The following is a 21,724-nucleotide window of genomic DNA, read 5'->3' as shown; positions in this document are numbered from 1 at the left end:
TTTCTTCCTCATAGTAATCTTGTCAGCAGTTGGCTTATTTATAATTATAAAGTCTATCCAGATCATTTTATATTTACTTCTTTGTGAAATTTATTATGATATAAGCAGTGATGAAGGATGGCATTACTTTTCTAACAACTTAAAGGCAAGTGACTGCCTACAAAATCAAACTCCAATAGCTGTTTCTCAGAAGGGGATGTATTTTCCATAAAAAGAGGCTGAATTTCTGTAGCTGAACCTTAGGAAATTTTATTTCATTAAGTGAAAATGTATCCGAAAAATAGAAATCTAGAAAAGGAAGAAAATTCAGAATGTCTTTTATTTATCCATTTATCTTAACATATGGAGGAACTAGATCATGGGAGACTTAACGAGGCCTCTCCACAGGTTCTCATCTCTTTCTAGAACAAGGAAAATAATAACAGATACTTGTATAGCATTTACTATAAGCCAGGTACCAGTCTGAATGATTTAAGTATGTTAATCCTTTAATACTCTTGAAACCTTATGAGTTAGTATGGTAGCCAGCCTCCAAATGATACCCATCTCCTGGTATAAATGCTCTGATATAGTATCTTTACATACTGAGTAGAGTTGACATATGTAACCAATAGGATGCTGAACAAATGATGATACATGACTTGTGAGGCTTGTTCATAAAAGACATTGTGGCTTCCACTTTGTTTTCTGGAATTGCTTGTTTTGGAGGTAGCTAGCCACCATGTCTTGAGGAGGCTTAAGAAGCCTGTGAAGAAACCCACATAGGGAGGAACTGAGGCTTCCAGCCAACAGTGCCAGTTAGCCATCTTAGAAGTGGATCCTGTTGAATCATTTAAGCCTTTAGTTGACTGCAATCTTCATTGCCATCTTGACAGATTTCATGAGAGACCTCGAATCAAAGTTTTCCAACTAAGTCACTACTGAATTCTTAACCACAGGGACTTGAGATAAAGGATGCTTATTGCCTAAATTTTGGGGACTTTGTTGTGTAGATTTTGATATCTAGAAATGAGGTTCTAATGTAAGAAATACCTAAATACCTCAGAATGGCTTTGGAATTGAATATTAGGCAGATGGTGAAAGCACTTTAAGTAGAATGTTAGTGAAAGCTAATACCTTGAATGTTAGTGGTAGCCTGATGGTCTTTAAGGAGGTTGCTGGCAAGCAATTAAAGGAAGTGTGAGGCAAATGCTGTTGGAAACTGTTGTGAAACAGTAGATCACTAATGTATAGGTGGGTAATTCTCTCCTGGTGCTTAGTATGAGCAAGTCCAGGCTATGGGGTGGACTGCAGGTGTGCAATTTTTTGTTTGCTTCTTGTTTTTAAATCTACTTTTACCTAGTTATTTTTTTTAGCCTAAATTACTTTTCACTCTATTAATGGGAGAGACACTCATGTTTGACAATTAAATACTGGTCCTTTGACAGTTATCTGGTGCCTGAGGATTGGTGACAACTGAACTAGGCTTAAGTGTCTCCTTAAGTAGTAAGACAGACGGTGACGTTATTGCTTATGGTGGGGCTGAGAAACAAGAATGCATTATCTTTTAGAGGTTTAGAACTGTGTGTAAGATAGTTGGCAAACACTTCAAGTGTTTGTATAGCACAGCAAACCCATATAGAATAACAAGAGAAATAGTGTAGCACAGTGAAACCTGAACTCCTGGGGCTGATTCCCAACTCTGTTAGGCCCTGGTTGTGTAACTTTGTGCCTTTGAGTCCTGATCTGTAAAACGGAGATAATAATAGTTCCAGCCTCATAGGTAAGATGAGGATGAAGTAAGTTAATGCATGTAAACTCTCAGGACAGTGCCTGGCTCCTATTAAATACTAAGTAAGTGTTATCAGTTCTTATTACAAACAGCAGAAGTTCTTATACACAGCTTCAGCTTACTCTTGGAGGATGGAATAACAGAGACAATTTCTTATAACCAGCAGCAAAATGAAAACTAGGCTAATCTCATCCTTGATTTTCATAACCACTACTGTGCATTGAGGTGTTTTATTTTATACCTTTATACTTGGCATAATCAAGTCTGTACATTTGAAAAAAATGTAAACCTACCAACCAAGCAACAAAGCAGGATTACTGCTATATGTTGTGATTTCTTTTAAAACTGAATGTTACATTGAAGTCTTCATTTGTAATTAGAGTAACTTGTAATTTTTGAAGGTCTTACAGCAATGCTATTAGAATTTTTATTAGAATGATTTCCACTGATATTTTAATGCTGATATATCTTGATAATTTATGAACTACTGAATTACTACTATATAGTTTATATTTGCTTAAAAATTAGACTGCCTTTCCTGAGAGGATAATTAAATTTTAAAATTGAGATATATAAGAAAGAGAGTGGAGATGTGATTAACTTTTATGGATGAAAACATTGAAGTCTATTTTTTAACTTATATTTGAATCTTGGTGAGCTTTTGTTTTTTCATTTGGAACACTTTAAACCAAAAAAAGAAGTCACGCTGAACTGTGAACGACTCAGGGACTCTGGAAAATTTAGTATGGTTTTAGATAAATTTGAAAAATTTACTGTTACAATTTTCCTGTCCATCATTTCTTATCTCTTCCTAATTTATTTTATGATGCTGTGTACATTTTCATTAGCCTTCTTAGAATCAAGTTGGAAATTATTAGATAGTAAATAGATAAAAATTTAGTTTTTCATGGGTTTGGGTTGTGTAGAACAATAATTTAAAATAATAATTAAAATTTTTTGTTTTAAAATATTTCCTATAGTTGTAAGCTGTATGGGAAGACAAATTTTAAAAATAACTTTAATTTACATATATTTACTAACTTGGTGAAATACTCAGATCTACTACTGTATTTTAACATTACATCAATTTTTAAATATAATAATTTTATTTCATTTATTTTGAGATTAAAACTTGACAGTATATTTAGAGGTCACCCTAACTGAAGCATCTGAAGATGATTATGAATATGAAGAGGTAATTTGTTCATTTTACATCCTTATTTTGTAAATTCATTACAGTCATTTTTGTTAAATACTCATTTTATTTTTAATCAATTTTTTTCTTAAGTGATGGTAGGTTTTGAACTCAATTTAACTAATATCAGCTGGTTAAGAGTAAGGTGTGAAATTCTATTTAAAAATTTAGATTTGTTAATACATCTGGCTCTTTTGGTTTTCCTGTTACTTGTCCTTCAGAGTCAGCTCTTTATCACCCATGGATCTGAACCACACTCTGTCATCTCTGTCTAGCAGGTATTCCTTATCATCTAGTCTGCAGGGTTTCCAGATTCCTGCTACCTGCTGGAGCTCAGATCCTATGCTTCCTTCCAACTTAGCTATTCTTCTGTCTAATGTGGTTACTATTTCAACCTTTCCTTTAATTCATTGTTCCAGTGAGACCAATCATTACCTCTGAGACTTGGAGGGCAGAGTCACTCCTAGATGACAGAAGCTGTGAATAAAACTGTCTGGAAGCCAGCCTGACAGTTGTGGCCTGGGCAAGCAGGAGACAGGGTGAACACAGAAGATAGGCTTTGTATTACTACTGGTAAAACAGAGAGAATATTAATACATAACTACCTGAAATTACTGCATGAGTTGATAAATGTAAAGGGCTTAAAACTGTCATCAGTACACAAGAAGCAGGCAATACGTGTTAACTCTCATTAATATCATAGTTAGAGTCAATTGCCTTCTTCCAAGAACTTAACATTCAGGCAGTGAGTTTTGTTTTGTTTTGTTTTTTAATATTAGACTCAATTTAACAGAGATTTGCAGTTGCTAGTAGTTATGAAAAAGTAATGGTGGAGAAAATCTGGGATGAGGAGAGAATGATGGCTTTTAGGTGGCCTAACATCTTTTTTCCAGCAGTTGTTAGACTACATTTGTCATTATAGATAAAAGCTATTGCCCATAAGCTAATCTCAAGTTCATTAGAAGTGACATTGAGTGATGTTTACAAGGAAGTCAGAGGGCTGCCTGCTTGTTAGTTGTACATTTTTCATAGATCTTCAGAATGACACGGTATCTTACATAAAGTGTATTTCTATGATCCTTTGTTTTATAAGGAAAATTATTATTTTTTTTTGTTTCCTAGGTTGACCATCTTTTTTTTTTAACATTTTTTATTGATTTATAATCATTTTACAATGTTGTGTCAAATTCCAGTGTTCAGCACAATTTTTCAGTCATTCATGGACATACACACACTCATTGTCACATTTTTTTCTCTGTGAGTTATCATAACATTTTGTGTATATTTCCCTGTGCTATACAGTGTAATCTTGTTTATCTATTCTACAATTTTGAAATCCCAGAGGGAAAATTATTTTTAAAATGAAAATAAAGTATTTTTATATTCCTGCTAACTCTTTCTATCCTTCTCTTTCTCTGTGATTTAGATACCAGATGACAACTTTAGCATTCCAGAAGGTGAAGAAGATCTGGCAAAAGCAATTCAGATGGTCCAAGAACAGGCTACAGATACGCAAATTTTGGTGAGAATTTGGAACAGAACTATAGCCTATAGTTCAATGGTGCTACTTTTTTATATGAAGTTTCAAAAGTCATGTAAACTTTAATAGCAGCTAAGTAAGTAAATGGATAAATGAATCACTGAATGAAAAAAATTATGATCCAAACTGTAATTGCATTTTTCTATCTGGTATCATGCTAGAAGGTGTTTGTAAATCCAAAGATGAATCCAAGAAAGACAACTGGGGAATAAATACAGTGTAGTAGCTGTCATATCTACTGAACCAAATATCAGTAACTCTTTTTTCACCAATTTCTCATGAGCTTTCTTTTACTATAACCTTACAAGTGTTAACTCTCTAGATTTGTGACATATTTATAGCTGGTTGACTCTTATTTAAGTTTTTACATTTTTTTTTTGAGTTCTTTGAAACAATGCTATGCAGAAAATTCACAAAAGTTTTCCTTAAGCATTTAAAATTAAATATGGATACATTTTATGAAAGTCATTTATGTATTTCTGATTTGGATTTTATTTCTATAGTATTTTGTCTTCAAAAACTAGCTTTAAGTTGTACCATGGCCTTTCTGTTTTAAGAATATTTATTGCTTATGAAACCAACTTCATTTTGTTACGATTTTATTACATCTGTTCGTAAGCAAGATACATTTTCTTCTATGCTAGAGGATAGTAGTAGTTCCTATTCAATGAGGACTTTTAAAATTTTCATTAATGATTGCAGGTAAAAGATCATCATACTATTAAGAATGTTAAATATAGTTGAAATTATTGAAAAATTGAAAGTTTGGAAATTAAGTAGTTGTATTAGTTAAAAAATTAACAAGGACTATTTTTCCAATAGTTGACATTTAAATGAATTCTTATAATCTTCTTTAAACCTAGGTAATACATATGAAAAATTTGATAATTGATGCATGCTTTATTTCATAATTTTAGATTGTCTATGTACTATACAATATCAGTTTTTGAGGGGTGCAGTGGTTCTGAATTATGATTTTAAATATAGTTTCATTATTTATAAAGTGATTATTGAAAAATTAAAATATAAAAAATGTTATTATCTATAACAAATGTATAATTTGTTTATATTGTCAATTGTTTCTTGATTTTTTTTTTTAAGTGGAGGTACTGGCGATTGAACTCAGGACCTTGTGCATGCTAAGCATGCACTCTACTACTGAGGTATACCCTCCCTGCTGTCAGTTGTTTCTTGAAACTAAAGTGTTTTTTGTAAGTGTGAATATAAGTAGGAACAGGAATACAGACCCCCCCACATGCATATACACACAATTATATTCCTTCAAAATATTCGTATGTAATTTTATGATAAAAAGTCCACTTACATTCAAGCTGGATTTTCCCTTCTACACTGTGAGCCTTCCTGTTAGCATATTATTGCCATTTTGGGAGAGAATTCTTTAGCTGCTTTGGTTCTTGATTTTTTTTTAATTTCGGGGGTGCAATTTCAAAGGCCCTTTGTCTTGCTATAATTCTATAATAATATAATTTTTATAAACTTATAATTTTGATCTTTAAAGATAACAGTAACAAGGCACCCAAATCATATAATTATTAAGTTTACTGACATCTCCCCTCCTCCTCCTCTAAAAATAGAAAGCATTTCTTTGAAATATTCAAGAGTTTTTTGAGAAGATTAATTGGTAAATGAACCAAACCACTATATTATTTAACATATTTATCAATAGTTCTCAAAGTACTGTTGGATATTTGGTAGGGGTCCCCAAGATTCCTTTCAGGGGTTTTGAGTTGTCCTCGATTTTTTGGCTACACATCTGGCTGTTGGATTTTCTTTTTTTTCCCCATCTTTTAAAATTGAAATATAGTTCATGTACAATATTATGTAAGTTATAGGTGTACAATATAGTGATTCACGACTTTTAAAGGTTATACTCCATTCAAAGTTATTATAAAATACTGTCTATATTCCCTATGTTGTACAATATATTCTTGTAGCTTATTTTATACACAATAATTTGTACCTCTTAATCCTCTACCTCTATATTGCCCCTCCTCCCCTTCCCTACTAGTTCATTTTCTATATCTGTGAGTCTGTTTCCATTTTGTTACATTCACTAGTTTGTTGTATTTTTTGGATTCCCCATGTAAGTGATATCATACAGCATTTGTCTTTCCCCGTCTAACTTATTCACTTAGCATAATATTCTCCAAGTCCATCTGTGTTGTTGCAAAAGTCAAAATTCCGTTCTTTTTTATGGCTGAGTGGTATTGCGTTGTATATATACACCACATCTTCTTAATCCATTCATCTGTTGATGGACACTTAGGTTGCTTCCACATCTTAGTAATTGTAAACAATGCTTCTGTGAACATTGACTCCCCTGTATCTTTTTGAATTAGTTGTTTTTGTCTTTTTTTTTTCGGATACATACCTAGGAATGGAATTGCTGGATCATTTGGTAGTCAAATTTTTAGTTTTTTGAGGGACCTCCATAATGTTTTCCACAGTGTTTGCACAAATTTACCTTCCCACCAACAGTGTATGAGGGTTCCCTTTCCACCACATCCTCGTGAAACTTTTGTTATTTGTGTTCTTGATGATAGCCATTCTGACAGGTGCAAGATGTGGATTTTCTTCTTATAGCTCAACCAAGACAGCATATCACAACAGGTTGAATGCAGAAGCAAATATCAGGATCCAGCCATGTCCCCTAGACATTTGAAGAGTTTTGTAACAGTGCCACTCTTCCTACTGTTTTTTTGTTTGCAATATTTTTTTTATAAAAATATGTTAATCTGTGGTACTGTGTAAAAGTTTTATTATAGTTATTTAAAAAATATTAAAATATTTAATTTCTAATGTAGTAACTGTCGATAGAGATAATATAAAAAAAGCTGTTTGGGGTCTTCAGTAATTTTTAAGAGTATGCAAGTGTACTGAGAACTTAATGTATGAGAATTTTATAGAATTTTATTCTAAGATATTTTCCTATATGTTTATTAAGAATTACAATCAAATATTTTTCTTGATAAAATTATGTTATAACAAAAAGGATTAGTAAGTTTGTATTCCTTTCACTTAGACTTTGGTTTCATGAAAGTTCAGTGCCTTTATTTTAAATCTTACATATCATAAATGCTAATGAATTAAATACATAAAATAATTTTCATTACTTTTATATGCTCAGTGACTTAAATCACAATAAGAGGAGCTGTTTATCACTGTTGAGCTTCTAGTCCCTTGATGTACCCATTTAATTTCAGTTAAAGAACCAGGCTACTTGTACCCCAAGTCTCGCCTATAGATTCTCCAAGCCGCTATATTTGATTTGACTTGAATTAAAGAGTTGATTCTCACTAGTCAAAAAAACAAAAAACAAAAACAAAACAGTTTTAAAAGGAACTCACTGACTTTGGAATAGTTCAAAATATATCAAGACACTTTTGATGTATGGTCCAGTAATTCTTTGCTATTCAACATTGAATTAATCCTTGAGTCCCATCGGATTTTATGTTTTCAGCATATTTCATATCCTTGTCCTTGCTTTCATTCCTCACTTAGTTTCCCTTAGATTCACCTTCTGTCTTCTCTCATCAGAGCTACTGTCATGCTGCTGGTACTGTGTTTCCTTCTTCTTCCACCTAAGAGAGGTTTTTAAACACAAATTTGAATTTATCGCTCCTCTGCTTAAATCACCAGTGTCTCCATCCTTCTGTCTGCCTTTGCCTTCTTGATATGCATTTTGTCTGGCTTTTTAACTTTCTCTTTGGCCTTTCTTCATAAGACTTTGACTTTGAATGAAATAAACTTGCATTCTTTGTCTTTGCCTCTGATGTTTTTCTTGCCTCGAATTTCCTTCCATCCTTATTCATCCCTTGAACTTCCTCTTCCGTAAACTCCAACTTAATAATCTTCTTAATAAAGCCTTCATTCACCTACCCAAGATCAGTGAAATACTTTTCACCTTTATCTATTACTTTACCAAGCCTACCTCTAATTTTGCACTCATCACACTATCTAGAAACCTGTCTACTTAGAAAACTGCAACTTTATAACTTTCATACAGAAAAATAAGCTACATCCTAGAGCTACTTTTATTATCCAACAGATTTCTGAATTACATGTGGATGGATTTTTTTTTTAATAATTCAGCATTCTGCAAAGTGAGGCATGTTTGCTGGTTTTTAGAGTGCTTTCTCTTTTTGTGATTATTATGAGGTGTTTTATTAACATCATCATTAAATTAATTATAAAGTTGTAATAAGAGTTGTATGTAATATATAATTGAGATAAAAGTGCAACTTAAAATTATGTAAACGTACCTATTGATTTTGTGTATGGTAACTGTGTAGACATATAAACAGCTTTTATAATCAAACCTAATCACAAATACTGGAGCTTCTGTATTGTTGTTTTTGTTTACATGTATTGTTTTTACTCAACTAGTCTTTCAGTTCTTTGAGACAGGGACAATCTCTTATTCATATTTAATTCCTAACACACATAATGCCTGGCATATGGATGATGTTCAGCAAATACATGTTAAGTGAATATTATATGTAAAGATAAAAAAGACATTTATAATCACAGTACAGCTAGGAACGTGTGTGTGTGTGTGTGTGTGTGTGTGTGTGTTGTGTGTAATGCTGAAGGACTATGTATTAGACACATAAATATATTGACAGGATTATAAATCTCAATGTGTAAGTAAGAACTATGGCAGTTCAAGGTGGTTGGATTTCTGTTTTGGGTGTTTCAAGGTGTCTGTATCAGGTGTATTCAGGAAGAGAAACACATTTATTTGAGAGCACAGGAATCTTGTATGTTGCAATCATATATACATGCATCCTGTAAGCAGCCCTTGGGCATCTTTAGAAACTACAGTAGGTACAAGCTCTCTGTCTTCACTTTCCTCCTATGTTTCTGATTCCTTCAGCCTCCATCCATCTCATCTTAAAATATCTTATTCAAATTTATTGACCCAAAATGCCAAGGCAGCATTTATTATTGTATAATGAATGTTTGCGTCTACCTGTATTATACCCTCACCTAACAGTTTTATATATATTAATCTTGTACCACAGTGCAGCTACTTGATGGATGGCAGGCATGGCATGCTGTACTCTGCTACTTTGGCATCTCCCATGCTGTTTGACATAGATTCCTACATGTAATCAACATTGCTATATAATATAATTTTTAATGATCTTAGGAAAGAGATTTGAAATTATTCTGCATGAGCTTTAAAAGTTATTTAAGACCCTATCATTTGTTGGGAATTTCCTGTAGCCCCCCAGATTTGCTTAAACTCACCACTATTTCTATTGTCATAATAGCTAGTAGTAATCAGCATCAGCATGAAAGTGTTTATAGAACTTTTGAAAAGGATTTTTTTATGGCAAAAAAGATTCTCTTTCCTCAGTGCCTTTCTAGGTAAGCATTCTGTGTAACTTAGTATGTGACCAGTACCAAGTCGGGAAGGAGAAGTAGAAAGGAAAGTCCACTGCTGTGTTTCTATAGGTGAAAATAGCTCTAACTATTCAACTGGTCTGCAGTGAGATTAGTGAGTTCTTGCCCAATGAGAAGAAAATGAATGTACTCCGGAGACACTGGTGCTGTTGATAGTTTTAAGAATCTACCCATTACTTGATTTATTTTATATACTGACTTATGTGATATGGTAGTTTTTATGACTGTCCCAATTTCATATCTCACTTGCTGAAATAACTCCTTTTTTCTAGTTCAAGGATCTGTAAACTTGTTCTTTCAAGGGTCACATAGGAAATATTTTGTGTTTTAAGGGGCATAAGGTCTCTGTTGCAACTGCTTAACTATCTCATGTAGTGCAAAACCAGCCATAGATAATATGTAAAAGTGGGCATGGTGGTATTCTAATATGAACTTTATTTACATGGACAGTTAGCTGACCCTTGACCTAGTTGATAGACTGACTGACTTCCATTATGATTTGATAGTAGTGCCAGAGCCCTGTATTGCACATAATTCCTTCCAGAGTGTTCCTAAAAATCAAGGCACCGAAACCACATTTCTTTTTATAATGATAATAATTAAAAGAAATGAAAAGATCCATCCTTTTTTTCTTTTTAAAAAATATGTTAAATGCCATGGCCAGAGCAAGCTGACCCCCCTTACTGCTTTTCAGACAGTCCAATCACATGCTTGCCTGCCTTTGTACTTGCTAATGCTGGGTCTGGAATGTGACTCTACCTCTTCTCTAGATTTATGCTCAGAGGTCACTTTATCAATGAAATTGTTCTTCATCACCCTCTATACATAGCAGCCCAGCTCCATACGTATATCTGCTCCATACCTGGCCTTCGCTTGCTTCAGTCCTCTACTTTTACCCCCAGACACTTAGTCCATCTGCCATACTGTATGTTTTTAATTTACCTACTCATTTTCTGTCCCCATCCACTTTTCTGTTAGTTATGAAGACTGAGTCTTGTCTGTTTTCATTACTGGTTTATCCCTAGTGATTAAAATAGTTCCTGGAACATGGTATTGAACAAAATTGTTCAAAAAAATGAATGACTGACTGAATGAAAGGCCTATCTGTACCATTAATCAAAACTTTGATATTTTCAAAATGAATAACTGTGCACTTAAATTTTAGGAGCAGAAAACAGTCCTTTCTTCAAAGCATGCAGTACCTGAAGCAATAGAAGACTTTCTCTGCAATTTCCTGATCAAAATGGGAATGACCAGAACTCTTGACTGCTTTCAGTCTGAATGGTAAACAATTAAGTGGATAAACAGTTCTCTAGAAATACTACCATTATTTAACGTGCATACTTTTAATCATCTTAAACGACTTTGAATGATTCAGCTTATGCAAAAATGAATGCACTGGATAGAAACTTTCCCCATCATCACCACTGAAACCACAGCACACACACACACAATCAGGATATCAATTTCAAAGAAATTTTTATTAAACGTCTTTTCTAAATATTTAAATTTAGGTGGTTTTCAAGAGTCAAGAAAATGGAGTGTCTCCTGGAGTTATATAACACAAAACTATTTTATGAAATATTTAAAAATATCTTTTGCATAATTATGAGGGTATTATTTCCTGCATTAAGACATCCTACTAACAGTACTACTTGGCTTGTTTTAGTTAGAGTATAATGATTTGCTTTTCTCGCCTCACAAAATGACTGATTCTTATTCTATAAATATTCCTTCATTTAGAAGTAAGTTGAATTATATTTTCAAATGATACCTAAACGTAAGGTTTTTTTGTTATAATTGAAAATTTTAATAATTACTGATTATGAAAATCAGCAGGCATACTGTCGTTATTCCTTTGCTGTAGTGGTAATGTTACCAGGCATGCTTTTAGAGTCTTAGCATTCTTCAGTGGAGTATTACTAAATAATTGGATATTAAAATGTTTGATTTTTAAAAGCCATTGCATATTACCAAAAGAAGGAATAATGTGGTATGTAAAGATATTTATAGTATTTTGGAGTTCAATTCTAATTTTAAACATAGGGGCAATTTGTAATTTATACTAATCCAACTGCAATTAAATTTTTATATTCCACTTTTTTAGTTCTCATCTACTAAGACCATGCACATAGGAGCAATCAATTTCGTTATTTTAAAATGCATATCTAATATTAATAAATTTAATGAAAAGGACCATTTTTCATTAATATAGTTTAGGAAAAAAAAAGCAATTTTTATAGTAGAAAAACAATAAATACCCTTCCTATTAAATCTGGAAATTGTGTGAATGATTTTTAGAAAAATGTCCCTAAGAAATAATTACACATGTATTAGAAAATACATTTCTGTAAAAGTAGGTAGATGATTCATTTGCAGGACTAATGAAATGAAAGATTAATGTGGTTCAGTTTCCTTTTTTCTTCTAAGCATACGTGTTAGGACATTTAGTGCTTCATGTTTGGCCAGTTCGAAATGTGAAATGATTCCCTGGGCGAAATTGGAACCAAGTGTACTCTTAACAGTTAGGTACTTGTTGCCATATTGTCCATTTAGATTTAGCAACTTGAATTGAGATGAAATTTTAGGAAACTAAAATAATATTACGATTTATAGAGCCCCTAAGTAAGCATACCATTTAGCATAATACTACAATCATAGAGTAAAATTTGTGTAAGGTATCTCTTCATTATATGGGCTTAGTAATACCACGGTTCAAATACTTTTATCCTTCTTCCTAGGTGCCAGTTTGTAATGAGATTACAAATTATTTGTAATGAGATTATAATGTATTGGATGTTTTTATTTCAAATGAAACATTTTTTACTTTGATCAGAAACCTTTACTTATTCTGTATAGTAAAACTATAGAATATTATATATAATTTTAATAATTTCTTATGGAGAAAAACACTTGTAATGTATCATTGCTATGAATCTATTTAATCTTATAAAAGGTGATGAAGCAAGGTTTCTCTATTGTTGGTTTGTAAAAACAAAAGCAAGAACAAAAAATACTCCAAAAATTTTTTTAAAATGGGCAGTAAAATTTGACTTACGTTCTTTCATTCCTCAAAAAGTAATTGCAGTAAATTTACTAAATCATTAGTCAGCAAACTAAGACCCTAGGGCCAGATCTAACCTGCCCCATTTTTGTAAATAAAATTTTATTAGAACACATCCGTGACTTATCTTTGAGGTATTGTCTGTGGTTGCGTTCATGCTGTAACAGTAAAGTTACTTAGTCATAACAGAGACCATATGGCCCAGAAAGCTTTTTTTTTTTTTTTTTTGTGGCAAATTCCAAATATTTATTTTCTGGCCATACAAAACTTTAAAGATTTTATATATATATATATATTTAATATTTTATGAACCACAAAAAATGTCTGCAGTGTGGATTTAATCAATGATTTTTATATGACCATTTTAGAAGTACTATGGGTACAATGATAATTTCCCTGGGGGCATAATTAAAGAAACGGTTAAAAATGGAGAAAGTATGGTAGTGCAGTTTAGCTACCCTTTCCTGAGTATATGTCAACCATCTCCTTTCCTCCACTGGACTATTTTGCTGTCTGTTAACAAGGTCAGGACTCCCCCAGAGCATACATTCTTGCTCTTTGCCTTTTCCTCTTATTACCTCCCACTCGCTCCAAATCTTCTTCCCCTTACAGCCAAATGTTTTGGAAACAGGGTCTTTATTTCTTTCTTTACCGTTTTACTCCTATTTAATCCTTGGTTCTTGCCAGTTTGGTTTCTTTTCCTCCCATTCCACTGAAGGCTGGATGGTAATAAAAATGCCATCACAGGTAATAATGCAATTTTTTGTAATATTTAATTGCTATTTTGATTTTTTCTTAGTTATAGAAGTTATAAATTAGTAGTATATTTTAAAAATTTTCACAAAAGGTAAATATTGCTCCTTTAAGCCAATAAAATTTAGCTTAATATATAATTACTCATGTGAGTTGCACAGTTACAACTTTCTGGGAATGGCTGGGTCTTAAATACAGAGCCTAGAATTAAAATTACCCTGGAAAAATCCCTTATGTTGCCCAGTATGTGTGAGACATATGTGTGGTGTTGTGTATACATTACTGATTCTCAGTGAATACTACACAACTATGTAGTTCTTCTTTTAGCATTTAAAACTATTGCTGTTCAATTAAAGTAGGCTTCCAGTTATGTGTCATGTAGGAACTTTTTTCTCCAATCAAGATTAAGTTAAACACAAGAATGTTGTAATTCTTCTATAAATCTAACTTTTACTATGCTGCAATATGCTAAATTTGAGTTCTGTATATGCAGAGATCTAAGTGCTGCATTGTCAAGAAGGCAACCTAAGTGAATATTTAACATAGCTTAAATTTTATAACCAAAATTAATATAGTGTTTATTAAATATGAAGGATTTAAAGATATTTAGGAAGATGAAGCCTTAGGCTTATCACTCAGGAAATTACTTTGTATTATTTTTATTTGTACAATATGATCTCATGCTTTATCTCATTTACTTCTCCCAACAACTATATATAACACAAAACTACTGTCATATCTCCATTACATGGATGAGGAAATGGGCTCAGTTAGGGAAGTTAGGAAGTCTGCCAGTCACAGCCAGTAAGTAGTAGCGTCAACCCAGGCCAGGTTGATTTCCCTGTTTTTTATATCCCATGTCTTGGGTGCCATCATGAAGGAAAAATAATTCTTACTCTTGACACCATTTAAATGTTTACTGAAATTCTACCAAACTATTTGTCATTTATGGCTGTAGGTCTTAAACTCTTTGGTATATAGACAAATCTTATGAAAGCCTAAGCACTTTCTGCCTGATACACATATTCTCCATTTCAGTATCCTTTAAGTGGTTTAGGGACTTTATGGTAAATATGAAGACCATTAATGTAATTTTATGGCGATAATTTCTTGGCAGTTATGTTGGTAGTAAATTTTATTTTCAGGTCCTTGTATTTACCACACTCTTTTTTCCCATCTGAATACATTTTAGTCTTATTCCAAGGATGAGCAAATAAAGAGGAAGAAATAAAATGGCCAGGATATTTCTTTAAAAACACACATGCACACACCAAAATAACAAAAAGAACCTTATGTAGGAAAAGGCAGGTTTTACTGAGAAATGTATTTCTGGAGTTTGGAGATTATAACAGTTTTAGTGAGTTTAAAGTCATCTTTGATAATTTTATATGGATGGTAGAAATTTTGTGTGATAAATGATTTTTGAATGTTCTAGGATATACATGATGTAGGTTGTATGTTTGATTTGTACTATTTTACCACATATTAATTTATTTACATAACATTTCATTTAAAGGACTACATATCACTTTTTTTCTTATTGAAAGACTTTCTTTAGTGACTTTTCTGTGTTAAAGCAAATTGCTGAAAACCAATTTTATGATCAGAAAAAGTATGGTTCAATACTTCAATCAATCTTTATATCTTCTCTTCTGAGATGAGTATAAAGCACATTCCAAATATGGATAGAAGATAGATTTTTTTTGGATTAAATGGTTATCTGTTGTTTTATAAGTAGTGGCAATTATCATTTAATATTGATTCGAATATCTTTTGGATATTCTGCAGGGGTTCTCTTTCATATCAGATAAGTATGTAATACAAAAACATATGGCTACTAATGTATGTAATATATTAATACAGTTAAGATTTATAATATGAACATACTGGTAATAAACATTTTTAAACGAATGTTTAGCTTAACTCTAGCAAGCCTTGTAGCAATTTCTTTGTTAGTATCTATTACTTGAGATGTTTTTCTAGGCTGTGGTTGTTTTTTATTTGACTTTATTAATTGCTTCATATAATGATTAAAATTACAATTATTTACAGATTTATAAATGATTTTCTGATGTTCCTTATTTCCCTGAGATAATAGAAGTACCACAACCCTTGCCTCCTCTCTACCGACCTGCTACCTCTGTTCTCAGGCTTCACAGCCGCTGAGCCATACACACATCTAAGGCCAGCTGTCCTCTTGTTTACTGGATCCCAGCTGTCTCACCTACTCAAGGGCATTACTCCTGCAATTGTCCCCTCTCTCTCCTGCATTGTTTACATTTTCCCTCTGCTGGATCATCCTGATAAGCAATCAGATGTACACTAATGTGTCATATTAAAACAAAAAAGATAAAAACACCCTGGACTCCACTTTCTATTCTAGGTTCATCTGATTTCCTAGGCTCTGCTTTATAGCACATTTCCTTGAAAGAGTTTGTTGCTACTTCCTCATTTCCTACTCTCTCATTCCTACTCTAGTTACACTCATCTCTGTGACTCTACTAGAACTTTTTTCAGTGACTTCACATTGCCAAATTCAATGATTGATCCTCAGTACTCCTCTTATGCATCCTCCTTCCATCATTTGTCACTGTTGTTCATTTCTTCTTGGAACGCTTTCTTCACTTGGTCCCTTAGCGACAGCACTCTCCGATTCTTTCACTACTTCACTGCCTCCTCTTTTTCTTTGTCTCTATTTGGTAGTATTTCCTTCTTTTCCCAATCTTGAAATCATCCTAGCACTTCCTTACTTCTCTCTTTGCATTCACTCCATAACTGTCCTCACCCAATCTTGTGACTTTAAAGAATTTCTATCTACTGATAATTGCCAAATTTAAGTTGTATGTCCTGACTTTTCCCCTGAACTACAATGTTCATTTCACTTAATTGACCAGGAGACATAGAAAGAATTCTGACTCCTTGATTTCTCCAACCACCCAGTTCCTGTTGCATTTGTCCTCATCTCACTAAGTGGCTGTCTGTTGCTCAGCCAGAAACCTTGGAGTTATTCTTGACTTTTCTTTCTAATCAACACCTGACATCTGTGCCCCAAGAGGATCCTGTTGGCTCCACCTTTATAGCATTTCCAGAAGGGACTCATTTCTCATAATCTTTTCTACTACCAACTTTGCTTAAGCCACCAATCTGTCTCTCCTGAACTATTGCAGAATGCTCTCTGATTCTACTCTTGCTTCTCTAGAATCAATTTCTTCAAACAGATGCCAGAATAATCATTTTAAAACATAAAGCTGATCAGCATCACTTGTTTCTCAAAGCCTTCCAATGGCTTCAGTCTGATTCAGAGTAGAATCACATTCCTCTCTCTGGCTCCCTGCTGTCTTCCTGACTATCTCACACCTCTTTCCTTCTTGCTCTTAGTTGGCTCCGTTTCCAAATACTCCAGATATTCTGGCTTTTGCTTTATATTGTACATGTCAAGTACCTCCTTGTTTCAGGGTCTTTATATTTACTTTTCTATCAGCCAAGAACACTTCTCTCTCACATATCCACATGGATTGGTCCTTCAATTCCTTCAGTTCCTGCTCAAATAGTGCTTTGTCAGCCATATTTTCTCTGGCTACTTATATAACCTAGCACAGACACCCCCATTACTCTCTACTTCATCTTCTCCGTTCCTCTTATCCTGCTTTGTGTTCTTCATAGAATGTATTACCATCCACATTAGAATGAAAACTCCATGAGATAGGTAGGGACTTGGACATTTTTGCTAATTTCACCAGTATCTGAGTTTGTGCTTGGAACATAGGAAATGTTAAGTTATATTTTATGTACCATGATGATATTAGTACTCTAGCCATTAATATTTTATTTTAAAAATATATTATGAATATTGACATTTAATTTAATAAGTAATAATGCAACTTATTACTATAAACATTACCTAAGACTTAACTTTTTGTCATGTACACAAATTAAATCAGCTTAGTAGAAGGAAACAACTTAAAGCCTTTTGTTTGATTTTATCCTAGGTATGAGTTACTGCAGAAGGGAGTGACTGAGCTTAGAGATGTTGGGAACGTTCCAGACGTCTACTCGCAGAATATGCTTTTAGAAAATGAGAACAAAAATTTGAAGAAAGAGTTGAAGCACTATAAACAAGCAGCTGAGTATGTTATTTTTTAAATTATTTTCTTTTTCTTTTGGATTAAATAAAAGTAAGGCATTGAATATGCTAATATGTGGATGACGGTTAATGTACTGGAGCTTTAGTTCTGGAGAACTGAATTATGTTTCGGTTCTAGTTGGGAAGAATGTGAAAGGCTTCACCAGAGAATCCATTGAACAGATGACCAGAGCTATCACAACTGCAGCTCACCAGCAAGAGTGGCTTGCAGAGGGTTGTGTAGGAGGTTGTATATTTGTTATGTAACATTAGCTTCTTTATGTATTTAGATAATCTTATCATGGCTTGAGGAATTCTTCCCTTATGAGGCTAAACGGGTTTCTGAAATAATAATAAAATTATAGAAAGCATAGAGAAAGAAAGGAACTAGTGTAGTTTCAGTAGAGGAATTTCAGTATTTGAAATTCCCCAAAGAAAACTGTTATTTTGTAATTTCCTAGCATGTATTTATGCACAGAGGAGAAACTTAACTGAAACCAAATTTCTCTGCATGTTTCTTCCTTTGTAAAATTAATGAAAGACATTCAACTTTTGGCAAACGAATTTAGATAAATGGGCAGTGTTATTCTGGCAAAGACAAATATGTGAATGCGTTGACTTGGGGTGAATCTACTTATCTCAGACAATGTTAGATGAAAAATCGATGCTTAAATATGAAGTAGAGACAGTTCATGCTTTGCTCATTAATTTTTATTAAACATTTAAAGAGGGACTTTCTCTGTGAAAGAATTGTATTTAAAAATTAGATAAACAGAACTACCATGTAGGGACATATTTCTAAGATCTTTGTAAAAAAGATTAGTGCAAAGAAACAAGACTGTATTGCAAAGTAAAAGAAACATTTAAAATAAGCTCCTACTTTTAAAAGGTGGTGGTAAATGAAAGATAATTTATATGATCATTTATTCAGTTATTTTATGCACTTATAGAAATAAGTTTTGCAAGTTATACAAATTTCACATTATCTATGGATGTACTATTTGGGATTTTACATTTTAAATAGAAGTTTATGATGATCCATAGAATGATGTTACTAGAACCAGCATTCTCTCTATTCTTGGTTCTATTTCTCAGAAGTGGTTTTTGCACTGTTGGCCCTGATGCTAACTGTGATTTTGTATAGATACATAATGGATGCAATGGGAATTTGACACAGCAAATTTTTCAGAGTGCTGCCTGGCAAACTGTCTCAGTTCTTGATCTCCTTTGAATTATTGCTTGAGTTTGCTAATTTCTTTTGAATAGAGCCTCTTTGTGCAATGAGTTTTGCCCCAGTTATATTAAATAATCACTTTTTATAACTAGTTATTTATTGAATATTATATTTAATAACTATAATCAAAACCATATAAACTATTACCCATGTGAGTTATTAACTTAATGTTAAAAGAAACTATGACTAAAACAGATATCACTCAAATGAAAATGATCTCTTGTTTGTGTTTACTAAAATATCAGATCACTAAATATTTATAAAATATAGTTTTAGTTTCAATGGGCTATGGTTATCTCTCAAACCTATCTTACTTGATATAACTAAGCTTATACAAATTAGAAAAAGAAAACACTTATTTACTTTAATCTACCTGACATGGAAAATTTGAAGGAAAGCTGCTTGACCCTTAGTCAGTGCCAGATGTTTATATCATTGAATGAATATTAAGCATACTGTGCTTCACAGCACCTTTTGATGAAGTGTGTCCCTGTGGCCTAATTTTGTTGGATTCATTCTTAGAAAATGGAGAATTAAGTTTTGTAAAAAAAATTCCCACAACTACATCTTTCATGCTACAAGTTTGCCCCAGGTTGAAATGTTTCATCACAAAGGTTTTCAATTTGACTTGTGAGGATATTTTTCCAGGAGGAATTAATGATAAACATGGGATTCTCTTTATGAAATTTGCATTAAAATTTTCTTCTTTAGGATTAAGACTATTTCTTAAAGCAAGATAAGTATAGATGTTAAATACTTTTCTAACAATAATTAATATTTAATATGTAAAAAGAGTCAGTTACAGATCTTCTATATGTTATCTTGCTTAAACTGGTAGCATTTAGTGATGTATAGAAAAATCAGTGAAATCGTATAGCTGTAAGCTTAATATTTATCTAGGGGATTGTTGCCATCGAATGAGTACTGAACTTAAAGTTCAAATACCTAGCTTCCTTCCACTGTTCTGCTACTTATTAACTCAGTTTTCTTATTGTTAAACTGGGAATAATTATGCATAATATTATTAAGTCTTAGGGACTGATGTGATAATTAAACAAGACAATCTCTGTTAAAGAGCTGTGTAAATCACAAAGTTCTTTGAAAATGTCAGCTGTTGCTATCAATATCTCTAAAGGCTGTCATCCCTAGATTTTTAAAAATTATCACAGTATTTTTTTTTTGAAATTCAGCAATGGTGAAGCATGAAGGAAGACATGAAAAGGGAAAATACATCACTCAAAAATATCATTTGAATTGCTATAATTAAAAAAGAAATTGTCTTTTTTTCTGCTGTAAGCAATGCCAATTTTAAAACAGAGGTTTTGCTCAGCCAGTTGTACATCTGTAACTAATATAATGTTATGGGGTCAGTTACACCTTGGAAAAAAAAAGTTTAGGAAATAACTGGAAAATTCCTTTATAGATTTTTTAAGGGAAAAACAGAATTATTAAAAAGATTTAATAATATATGATATGCTAGACACTAGAGAAGAATGATATAAACAGTAGTTTTATATTCTCTCTTAGAAAAATAGAATATAACTACTTTTATACTGAAACATGGACCAATTATTATTTCAAATACAGAGGTCTATAATTTAAGTGACCTCTCACACACTTGCAGATAACTATTAGTTGAATGAAGATTAAAAATCATAACTTAGAGTTATAATATCTTTCATGGTTAAGACACTATTTCATAAACCTTGTTTTATTTGGTAGTTGACATGCCACAGTATTCACCTAAGCCTGAGGTGCATAAAAACAATTACAGGTTTTATTAAGTAGAAACCTGTATCTTGACTTGCATTTTATGTATCTTTCTAATAATGTAGACATTGCAGATATTCTCACTTTGATGACTTACTCTTAAAAGCATCATTGTACTTGTATTATAGCATCCCATAGTCTGGCTTTCACCCCATCTATTCTACTCAAGGGTGCATCCTATGTTCCATTCTTCTTCTTCAGCTTCTGTGAGAACATTCTGTTCTGCCTTTACTTCTGTCTCAGTGAAGGCTTCTTACCTCCACACTGTTTAAGCTCTTGAAGCCTGTGCTGTCCAGTAAGATAGCCACTAACTACACGTGGATGTTGACAGTTATAATGTGTCCAGTCAGGTGGTGGTAGGTGCTATAAAGGAAACTAACATGGGTAAAGGAGACAGAGATAAATGATGGGCTGTTTTATACAGGGGGTGAGGGAAGTCCTCTCAGATATCTGAAGAAACTGAGGGAGAAGGCCATATGTAAAACCTAGGAAAAGGGAATTCCAGACAGAGGGAAAAGGAAGTACAAAGAGTGTATGGTAGGGACAGTGTGGCTTGTTAGAGGACGAGCAAGACCATGGTGACTAAATCCAGGGGTAATGGTAGAGGCCTTTGTTAGAACTTTGCTTTTTTCCTCTGAGTGGTATTGTAGGCTAATGGATAGCTTTGAGGAGAAGCATGATGTAAGGTGGCTCCTGTGTGGAAAATAGACTAGGTGGAGGGATGCAATGGAAGCAGGGAGAACATTATATCCTGTATCACCTTCTTATGGGTTGACTTATCTGGTTAAAACATAGTAACAACATCAAAGTAACTCCTTATGGGACAACTAGGTTCTTGAAAGGA

General features: G+C 32.9%; 1 protein-coding gene across 1 annotated transcript in view; it reads left to right on the top strand.

The window, feature by feature from the left end:
• Positions 1–21,724, top strand: part of SPAG16 (sperm associated antigen 16) — a 777,122-nt gene that overhangs the window by 10,847 nt on the left and 744,551 nt on the right. Inside the window, exons 2-5 of the mRNA XM_010960056.3 lie at positions 2,920–2,966; positions 4,393–4,488; positions 11,102–11,220; positions 17,743–17,880. Of these exons, the coding sequence (XP_010958358.3) occupies positions 2,920–2,966; positions 4,393–4,488; positions 11,102–11,220; positions 17,743–17,880 (400 nt within the window). The remainder of the gene's footprint in view (positions 1–2,919; positions 2,967–4,392; positions 4,489–11,101; positions 11,221–17,742; positions 17,881–21,724) is intronic.

Source organism: Camelus bactrianus, chromosome 5 (assembly GCF_048773025.1).
Source record: "Camelus bactrianus isolate YW-2024 breed Bactrian camel chromosome 5, ASM4877302v1, whole genome shotgun sequence".
Taxonomy (NCBI): Eukaryota; Metazoa; Chordata; class Mammalia; order Artiodactyla; family Camelidae; genus Camelus; species Camelus bactrianus.
Note: the sequence above shows the minus strand (reverse complement) of the source record. Positions and strands in the feature narration are given on the sequence as shown.